This window comes from Tamandua tetradactyla, chromosome 5 (assembly GCF_023851605.1).
Source record: "Tamandua tetradactyla isolate mTamTet1 chromosome 5, mTamTet1.pri, whole genome shotgun sequence".
Lineage (NCBI taxonomy): Eukaryota > Metazoa > Chordata > Mammalia > Pilosa > Myrmecophagidae > Tamandua > Tamandua tetradactyla.
Window position 1 is genome coordinate 144,371,922 of NC_135331.1, and position 11,032 is coordinate 144,382,953.

The 11,032-nt window shown below is 37.5% G+C and overlaps 1 protein-coding gene across 2 annotated transcripts in view; it reads left to right on the forward strand.

The window, feature by feature from the left end:
• The window catches only part of CFAP206 (cilia and flagella associated protein 206), an 85,127-nt gene extending 80,560 nt beyond the window's left edge, over positions 1 to 4,567 (forward strand). For both annotated transcript variants that reach the window (XM_077162381.1, XM_077162382.1), the window contains exons 12-13: positions 55 to 195; positions 4,174 to 4,567. In XM_077162381.1, the coding sequence (XP_077018496.1) occupies positions 55 to 195; positions 4,174 to 4,404 (372 nt within the window). In that variant the 3' untranslated portion in view covers positions 4,405 to 4,567. The remainder of the gene's footprint in view (positions 1 to 54; positions 196 to 4,173) is intronic.
• The last annotated feature ends 6,465 nt before the right edge of the window (positions 4,568 to 11,032 follow it).

Below are 11,032 nucleotides of genomic sequence, written 5' to 3' on the forward strand. Positions count from 1 at the left end.
TTGTAAATAATGTGTTTTTCTATAAGTACTAATAACAAAACTTCATTTCTTTAGATGAAAGATGTTGACAAACATATTAAACCAATTACCAAGTGTGAAAGTAGCACACAGACGGATACACACATTTTGCCGCCAACAATTGTGAGATCATATGAGTGGAATGAATGGGAATTAAGAAGAAAAGCTATAAAGTTGGTTTGTAACAATATTTTCTAAAATTAGTTTTAATTTGGGGAATGTTAGTACTCATAGAATTGATAAATCAAATTATTTATATAAAAATGAATTCATACAGAGTTCTTTGCTAACGTAGAAATCGATCAGCATAATTTATAATTTGCCAGCTTTACTATGTAGGACTGTCTTTTCATTTTACGCATACATAGAAATACAGAAGCAAGAAACTACTCTAAAATTATCCTAGCCAGTGGTGATACAATAGTGGCTCAGTGGCAGAGTTCTTGCCTGCCATGCCGGGGACCCGGGTTCAATTCCTGAAGCCTGCCCAGGCCAACAGAAAAAGAAAAAGAAATTTACTAGCCATTAACTAGAACGATGATAGTTGTTGGCCTTACTATATAGACATTATAATGGTATTTAAAACACTCCCAACTTCCTCTAATCATTTAAAGTATACCTTTCTCTTCTTTGGAACTTATTTAAAGAGCAGAGTGTTACCTCTGTTATATCATGGTTACTGTCCTCTTTTATTATCATCATATTCTCTCCAGACACTAAATTTCTTCATCCTTCTGATTCTCAGTCACCTTAATCACAATAGGAGCGCACCCTTAAAGCTGATTGTTTTGGTTTGCTAAAGAGGCCAAAATGCCATATACCAGAAATTGGTTAGTTTTTAACAATGGGGATTTGTTAAGTTAGAAGTTGCAATTGTAAGGTCATGGAAATGTCCAGATTAAGGCATCAACAGGAGATACCTTCACTGAAGAAAGGCGGTGGCATCTGGTGGTTCCTTTGTCACCCGAGAAGGCACCTGGCAACATCTGCTGGGCCGCCTCTTCAAAGTGTGTCTGGGCTCCTACCTGGGTCCTGGTTTGTTTCTCCTGGGGCTTCTCTGTCTAAGCTCTCTCTCTGGGTGAGCTCTTTTAAAAGACTCCTCCAGTAAAAGGCTAAAACCCACCATGAATTGAATGGGTCACATCTCCATGAAAATAACCAAATAAAAAGGTCACACCCAGAACAGGTCTGCCTCCACCAGAATGGATTAAAAGAACATAGTCTTCCCTGGGATAAATAACAGATTCAAACCAGCACACCTATCTTTGCAACTCTCACCCCTATACAACTCAGTGGATTTCACCCCTCACTCATCCCTTTTATAATACCTTACCAGTTTAAACAGTAAGTATTTATAGTATGAATAAAACAAGTTCTTTTATGTTTGTGGCCTTTTCTTAGAGTCGTTTATCTAACTCTTTAACTGAAATCAGGTGTGGAAATGAACACGCCCCCAAATGGGAACAAATGGAGACATTTATCCAGAGCTTGCTGTAGCAAGGGAGTTCAGCTGGTGTCATTTTTGTTTGGCAGAGATTTAATGGCAGGGGAGTGGAAAAGCTTTACAGTGAAAATAGGGGAATGCTTCAGATGTTCTTTGATTGGAGGTTGTTGGCATGGGGAAGCTAGAGTCATGTAACTAAAAGCAGGACATCTTATGCGATTGGTTTGCAGAGCATATTTGGCTTTCTCTGGCTGATCTTGAATTGGAAAGGGCAAGGAATGGTGGGGGGCGGTAAACAGGGAAGTTGTCTGGCAGTCATTGATCTAGTCCTGACCATCCTGGACTGACTGCTACAGAGGTTGTAATGTGGTTTCCTGGACTAGTTGCTCTAGAGGTTGTGGGTCAGAGCTATTGTCATATATAATCTGGTCGTTATTAGCATATTCAGTCTCTCACAGGTTTCTCCCTAACCACATCATTTTACTTGCCATTCTTTCTGGTGGCAGCCCCCCAGTTCTTTGATTCTGTGCTGTGTGGAAGGAGGTTTCAGTTTCCTGAGGCTACCAAATAAAAGCAGGGTTTCTCTGCCCGATGCCCTCAAATGACCAATTCCTGAGACACTGGGGTTTCAACAAGAGAAAGAATTTATTGCTAAGCATGAAGCAGGAAATCAGATGGCCTCAGAATCTGTCTCCCCATGTCTAAGGAATTTAGGGATTTTAGGGATTCAAACAAGAGAAGGTAGAGCAATTACTATCACAATAGCAAGTATAAACAAGGGCTGGGACTAGTTCAGTGAGTTTCAGTAAATTCCTGAGGTATTAACTTTTGACTACTCTACAATATGCTAGAAAGTAAAAAAAAAAAAAAAAAGCACCTAGATAATGATTCAGTAATCATAATCATTTATTAATTATTTTCTTGGTTACACTGATGATACAATTTACAGATTATTGTTACAGGAGCATTCCTATCAGCCAGTCATCCTCAGTTCCTGCCTTTCCCTTCCCCCATATTCTTTTCTATTGTCTACTAAATTCACTTAAGTTTGTCATTCATTGGTGTGAGTATATACATATGCCACACTACTTTGTGCTTCAGGAGCTAATGTATTGTCTAGCAAATGATGCTGTGTAATACACTAAAAATATTTTAATACCTCTTGGTAACTGAAATCAAAATTGACTTATGTGACATTTTAACTTGGTCCTGAGATACATATTGGTGAAGAATTAAAGGGGGTGAAGAAAGGTAAGCATAAGTATGGACTGGAAATGTTAAAAGAATGGGGTATTCAGGGGGGCTAAAATTCATACTGATTGAAACCCTCTCTTTCCATTCCTTCACTTTTTCTTCATTTGATTCCCACCTTAGACCTAATTAGCTCCCAGAATTGTATCATGTTGAACACCAGCTCTCCAAATAGGTTGGTGACAACACAACCTATTGATAAGACAAAGCTGAGTTTGCTGTTTATAGGGGTAAGGGAAAACACTACCTCAACAGACCTTTGGCAGTATAGAGAAGAAAAGGCAAGGTCAGAATTTACTGAAAATTCAAAGGTTGCTTTAAGGCAGGTATTTCAATGCTGGTGGTGGGGGTGGGGTGGCAGCTTGACTGGAATTGGTTAAGATCATGAAAAACATGAGGATTGGTAGAAATAGCAAGATGAAAAATTTTGAGAAATGGGATTAAAAAATGCCTGCTGTTGGAGGGTACCTGGTTAGTTCAGTGTTTAGAATGCCCACATTTCATGTGGGAGAGAGACCTGGGTTCAATTCCCCATTCATGTGTGGGCCAAGGTAGCTCAGAAGCAGAGTTCTTGCCTGCCATGCCGGAGACCTGGGTTCAATTCCCAGTGCCTGCCAAAAAAACCCTACTGTTGAAGAGTTGAGGGTCTTTTAGGATGTTCTATAATGAACACTCAAGTTTTTTGCCTGGACAAGAGTTCACCTGGTAGAGTAAAATTATGCCAATGAAGACAATAGAATAGTAAAGTCATATCAGTGTAGAAAATAAAGTTTGTATGAGGATGTAGTATTGGTTTTCAGTCAGCTACAATATTTTAAAACTCTGAAATGCTCCCTCTAACTCAGAGTCTCTCTTTTACTACTGAGTTTTTTCTTGGGCTTCACCGTAACCTCATCAACTCTCTGTTCTGTTGATAAGCCCCTCTTTGCTACCCAGCCTCATTTATCTGTTTCAATCTCATTTACTAGTAATCCTTAAAGGAAGTAAGCAAAAGGTAAAATGTAATCTAAAAAAGCATTAGAGATTTTTATTTTAAAAATCTAGGGTGAAGGGCCGGCCACGGCTCAGCAGGCAAGAATGCTTGCCTGCCATGCCAGAGGACCAGGGTTTGATTCCTGGTGCCTGCCCATGTTAAAAAAAAAGATAATAAAATCTAGGGTGAAGCTGCTTCTTAAAAAGACAATATAAGTCTTAAATATCTGTAATTAAAAAACAAACTTAGAAAAAGACAAGCTGCGTGAATAATAATGAAAGATTGGAAGATGATATTAACAAATAATTGATTCACTGTAACCTTTAATCTGTACGCTCTTTTTTGGGTCTGTTTTTGTAGAAAAATTCTGTGTATAGGTCTTATTTCTTTGTTAAATTAGTCTTCTAGCAACTGGTATTAGATAACATTGTATATTATGTATGCTTTGGAGAAATGGTAATTCCTGTGCATTCTCTTTTTCACTTAGGCCAATTTGCGAAAGAAAGTTACTCACTCGGTACAAACAGATCTTAGTCACATGAGAAGGGAAAACTCTTCACAGGCGTATTCTTTGAAGAACGCTAGCACCCAGTCCATGAGGGAAAGCAGCACCTGGGTGCCCAGGCCCCAGGTTTACATAGCTGGTCTTCGTGGGGGACAAACTAAAGTCACCCATGGGGTCAAGGTGAACTTAACTAGAACTGTGGATGAAACCTAGCTGGAGACTGCATTTTAAAATGAGGCATTATCCGAGTATGAAGAATGGCAAGTATTTAAAAGTATTTTATGGGGCTGGGATGGATGTTCATTAGCTGCATGAGTGTTTATTGTATTTTCATTTATATTCACTGTCAAACTTCTATTAAAAAACCTAAAAATTGTTTTCTGCAACACATTTTTCATTCTATTAAAATCGAGATGTAAGTCTGTGTCAATTCATTTTTTATTTGTTAGGAAGAGTTTGGCATCATTAATACTGAAATTATAATGCCATTAGATATTAATATATTGTGAGATTATTATTACTGGAATAGAAAACTATTTCTAAAATCATATTTAATATTAAATGTTAAAGTTTTTACAACTGCTCAATATTTTCAGCTTCAGTAACTAATAAATGTTAATATATATTAAGTTGATATATATTAAAATCTTACTAATTTGGAATAATTAGAGCAAAGGTCTATATGATGTTTTTAAAATCTAGAGATTTTACAAAAAACTTTGGGTATCTGGTTCTTGGGGAAAAAATATCAGAATATCTATTAACATCTGCGTAGTATTCTTGCAAGTAGTAGCAGTGCCTTTTTTTTTTAATTAGAGAAGTTGTAGGTTTACAATAAAAAACATGCAGAAAATACACAGTTCCCACATCCACTCATTATTATTAATGCTTTGCATTAGTGTGGTACATTTGTTACAATTTATGAAAGAATACTATTATAATTGTACTATTAACTATAGTCCATGGTTTACATTTAGGGTTCACTATTTGTGTTGTACAGTCCTATGGGTTTAAAAAAATTTTTTTTCTAATAACATGTATAAGCCTAAAACTTCTCCTTTTAGTCACATTCAAAATATAATTAAATGCTGTTAATTACATTCACAATTTTGTTGTACAATCACCACTATCCATTACCAAAACATTTCCATCATCCCAAATAGAAATTCTTCATAATTTAAGCATTAATCCTCCTTCTGTACTCTCTCTCCAGCCCTTGGTAACCTGTATTCTAGTTTGTGACACTATGAATTTCTTATTCTAATCATTTTATATCAGTGAGATCACAGAATATTTGTCCCTTTGTGTCTGGATTATTTCACTCAAAATGATGTCGTTAAGATTCATCCATGTTGTTACATGGATTAGAACGTCATTCCTTTTTATGACTGAATAATATCCAATTGTATGTATATACCACAGGAAATGTACTTTCCTTCTTTGCAGATGACATGATCCTATATTCAGAAAATCCTGAAAAATCCGCGCAATAAACAAATTCATCAAAGGGGCAGGATACAAGAGCAACATGTAAAAATTAGTAGTGTTTCTATACACAAGCGATGAGCAATCTAAAGAGGAAATCAAGAAAAACTTTCAATTTAAAATAGCAACTAAAAGAATCAAATATCTAAGAAAGAATCTAACCAAGGATGCAACAGACTTGTATACAGAAAACTACATAACATTGCTGAAATAAATCAAAGAAGACCTAAACAAATGGAAGGACATTCCATGTTCATGGATTGCAAGACTAAATATTGTTAAGATATCAGTTCTACCCAAAGCAATTTACAGAATTAATGCAGACCCAATCAAAATTCCAACAGCCTTCTTTGCAGAAATGGAAAAGTCAATTATCAAATTTATATGGAAAAGTAAGGGGCCCTGAATAGCCGAACACATCTTGAAAAAGAAGAATGAAGTTGGAGAATCAATCTTAAAACTTATTACAAAGCTACAGTGATCAAAACAGCATGAAATCACATCATCTACATGGCAATGTAAGATATCCCCCTGAAAAAGCCTCCCCAGAGATAGCAAATAAGAGGACATCCCACTTGGTGTGAACTCTGGAGGATGGTAGAGAATAGAGAATGACTCCACAAATGCTGGATTGAAGATACAGAAAAATATTAGGTGGGAAATTCCACCCTGGACTGCCAGTCCATTCTTTCAACTTGGTCCTGTGCACAGAGGCAGCATGGCTCCAGTCTTTCCACTGCAGACTTTACAGTGACTCACAGCAATGAATTGGAAATCCACACATATCCAAGCAGAGTGATCTAAGTCTGCAGAGACCCAGGGAGGAACACAAGCTGCTGAGTGAGTATTGCTGTACCCTCACTCAATCCGGTTTCAGTTGGTTGGGCCACCTGAAGGCAAAACAGACTGTTCTGAAGTGATCCACCTTTCTGTATTGTTTTAATTTGCCACCCCCCCCCCCCCCCCAGTATGGTATATCTTAATGGGAAAGAAATCAGAGGCAGAAAAACCTGAAAGGGGAGGATGGGTTAAACTTAACTGCTGTAAAACTTGTCTCAGAACTGAAAAGTGTAAGGAAAAGGGGGCACTGAGTAGGGGAGAGAAATTAAATAAATCATAGGAACTGGGGAGAAAGGTTTGCATAAAAACAAACAGATCAAGATTTCCAGAGAAGAAATAGAAGAAAGGAAGCTCTCTTCTGGAGGTGAAACAATTGCACGAAAAGTACAATCTTAAAAATTGTACCACATAAAAACCATGTCTTAAAAACTCTTAGAAGAAAATGTAGAGAAGCATCTTCAGGATCTTGCATTAGGCAATGATTTCTTAGACTTTACACCCAGAACAGAAGGAATGAAAGAAACTATAGTTAATGGAACTCCTCAAAATTAAAAACTTTTGGGCTTCAAAGGACTTTGTCATGAAAGTGAAAAGACAACCTATTCAATGGGAGAACATATTTGGAAAACACATATCCAATAAGGGTTTAATATCCAGAATATATAAAAGAAATAATAGAACTCAATAATAAAAAGACAACTCAATCGAAAAATGGACAAAAGACTTGAATAAACATTTCTCCAAAGAGGATATACAAATGGTTAAAAAGCACATGAAAAGGTGTTCAACATTACTAGCTATTAGGAAATGCAAATCAAAACCACAATGAGATACCATTTCATACCTGCTAGAATGCCTACTATTAAAAAAAAAAAAGAAAATTACAAGTGTTTAAGAGGAGGTGGAGAAATAGGGACACTCATTCATTGCTCGTGGAAATTTAAAATCATGCAGCCTCTGTGAAAAACAGTTTGGCAGTTCCTCAGGAAGACAAATATATAATTACCACATGACCTGGCAATCCTACTACTAGGTATATACACAGAAGAACTGAAAGCGAGGACTCGAACAGATATTTGCACACCATTGTTCCTAATGGCATTATTCACAATTGCCAAAAGATGGAAAGAAACCCAGATGTCCAAAAACCAGTGAATGGCTAAACAAAATGTGTTAAACACGTCAGCGAATATTGTTCACCCAGAAAAAGTAATGAAGTCTTGTTGTATGCAACAACATGGATGTGTAACTGGTGCCCTGCTGGCAATGGTGCCAGTTGAGCCCTGATCCGCTGATCAATAGTTTTGAAACTAAAAGAATTTAGAGACAAGAGGGCCAGTAGGCATAAGTAGTAAAGTTTATTAAAAAAGAAGTTTATAAAAAAGAGAGTGTACTATTCTTTAGGTTAACAAACACTGAATGGAATAAGCCAGCTTGTTTCATAGGAAAGTTTTACCAGTGGCTGGTTTCCATAGTAACATTTGAATACTAGGTGTCTTCTTTGTTCTAAGAGGAGAGAGTTAATAGAATTCTTCCTTTGTTGTCACATACCTAAAATTTGTCTTTGGGCAAATAGTTAACAACCTTTATGACTCTTTGCTTACTATTATTTTTTTTCTTTTTTTTTATAGTGGGGGCGGTAGGGTGGGGTGGGGTCTGGCCGAGGACAAGGCCCAACCCCGTACTCCTCTTTGCAGCAACCTCGGCCCCCGTGGCTGCTCCCCCGCCCTCCGCGCCCAGGGACTGAGCGTTGGCCCCCGCGACTCGCCGAGGCGGCGGGGCCAGGGGCGTCCAGCGCTCGGCCCGAGGCGCTACCGGCGGAGGAAGGGCTGAGAGGGGTGCGAGGGGTGGGTGGGGAGCGGGAGGGGGAAGGGAGGAGTGCTTACTATTATAAACTAAGAGTTTATTTTGGGCCCAAAATTTTACAAGCTTTTATGGTTTGGGGAGGTTGCAGTGCTTTGGGGGAGCTTTGGGGGATTTAGGGAAATTTTTGTGCCAGGAAGTTTGCAGCTCTGTATTAGTTCCTTTGGATCTAGATAGAAACAAGAGACTTGTTTCAGAGCTGAATAGGAAACCAGGGACTTAAAGTTGTCCCATTTTATCCTGCCTCAGATAAACTATTATGCTGACTGAAATAAGCCTGCCACGAAAGGACAAATACTGTATGATCTCACTGATACAAACTAATTATAATAAATAAACTCATGGAATTAGAATCTAGAATATAGGTTACTAGGAGCTGAGTTGGAGGTAGAGAATGAGGAGTTGATGCCTAATTTGTTCAGAAGTTCTATTTAGGTTGATTGTAAATGTTTGGAAATTGACGAAGTGAAGATAGCACATTACTGTGAGTGCACTTTACGGTACTGAATTAGGTGTGAATGTGGTTGAAAGGGGGAAGTTTGGCTTGTGTATGTCACTACAATGAAACTTAGTAGATAAAACATGGGCCTGTATAACATATTTAAATAAAGTTTTTTTTTTAACTTTTTTATTGTATAGTATAACATATATACAAAGCAAAGAAATATAAAAAGCAATAGTTTCAAAGCACTCTTCAACAAGTGGTTACAGGACAGATCACAGAGTTTGTCATGGGCTACCACATGATCCTCTCATATTTTTCCTTTAAGCAGCTCCGGAATATAGAAGGCTAGAGGGCTTAAATACTTTTTTATCATCACAATTGACTTTTTTTTCCTTCTTTTTTTGTGAACAATAACATATACAAAAAAGCTATAAATTTCCAAGCACAGCACCACAATTAGTTGTAGAACATATTTCAGACTTTGACATGGGTTACAATTTCACAATTTTAGGTTTTTACTTCTAGCTGCTCTAACATACTAGAGACTAAAAACGAAATCTGTTTAATTATTAGGCATTCATATTCATTTGTTAAATCCTGTCTTCTCTGTATAACTCCACCATCACCTTTAATCTTTCTCTCCCTCTTTAGGGGGGTTTGTACTATGACAATTCTCAATTTTTCATATTGGAAGGGTCTGTCACTATTATGGGGTAGGTAGATGGAACTATCTGGTGTTCAGGAGAGGCTGGGCTAGATTCCAGGACTTATCTGGACCAGGGCCCCATCTGGAGGTTGTAGGTTTCTGGAAAGTTACTCTAGTGCTGGAACCCTTGTGGAATCTTATTATTGACTTAGATGTTCTTTAGGATTGGCTGGAAATGGTCCTGGTTGGGGGTTGGCAGGTTATGATAGGTAGCAAGGTCTACTTGAAGCTTGCGTAAGAGCAACCTCCAGAGTAGCCTCTCGACTCTATTTGAACTCTCTCTGCTACTGATACTTTATTAATTGCACTATGGCCAACCAATTTTTGACAGGGCTGCCAAGCCAACTCAATTAGGAAAGAATGGTCTCTTCAACAAACGCTGGGAAAATTGGATGTTCATATGCTAAAGAATGAAGATGGACTCCTAACTCACATCATATACAAAACCCAACTCAGAATGGATCAAATACTTAAATATGGAAACCAGAGCCATAAAACTTCTAAAAGAAAACGTAGGGAAATATGTTCAGAACCTTGTGTTAGGCAATGGTTTCTTATTAGTGTTTGTTGCCTTTTAACAGGGCAGGTGCTTCCAATTCAACTTTGTACCCCACTTCCTGCTCCCTTATTAGGTTCCCATTTAATACCTTTGCCTTATCTACCTGACATATAGGCATTTGTGCTTTGGGCCCCTGTGAGTAAATTTTAGAGCTGCAATTCTATGACTGCCTTACATACTTCTAAAACTACTCTTGGATAACAGATGCTGTTGGATGGAGGGCCTGTTAAACCTGCTTTAATAGGTAGGGGTTCATTTATATTTGGCATTTTTTTCTGCACAGGTGACTTTTATTATTTATATAATTTATTTTCTATTTAGGTTAAATACTATTTATAATATGAATATGCTTTGAAATCCATTTTCCATACATACTTTAAATTTCAAACAGATCTATTTCTAGGTTTTCATGATTTTCATATTGTAGTTTAAAAATGATGTGTAAAGTTAGGCTGGCTGGTTGTTCAGATGGCCCGCGGTGGGGGAGGTACCTGTATCTGAAGAAGGTGTGATAGTATAGTTAATACTAATAAAACCCAGGAATTTTATTTTATCTGTTCAAGCCACCCTCATTAGCTTCTGCAAGAATACTAAACACAGAGAAGAATGGTTGATAATCAGGTTAGGACTAGAAATAGAATAAATGTGAATAAAAATACCAAATCTAATTTGAGAAGCCAAGACTGAACATCAGAAAGTTGTTTCTTGGTAAGTATGAGCAAATTAAAATAAAGGAAGCTAGATCAAATGGTGAGATTATCCTCTTCCAGGACCCATACCCCCAGCTCTCTAAAGATTTCCAATCACATACTGGACACAGTGTCTGATGGTTTCCCCCATTTCTGTGGGTCACAGACCAAACTCATTTTACTGCCAAACTTGTTTTTCCTTTTGCATTTCCTTCTGTGGTCAAAGGCATCACTGCTAACTGAGTAATATAAAC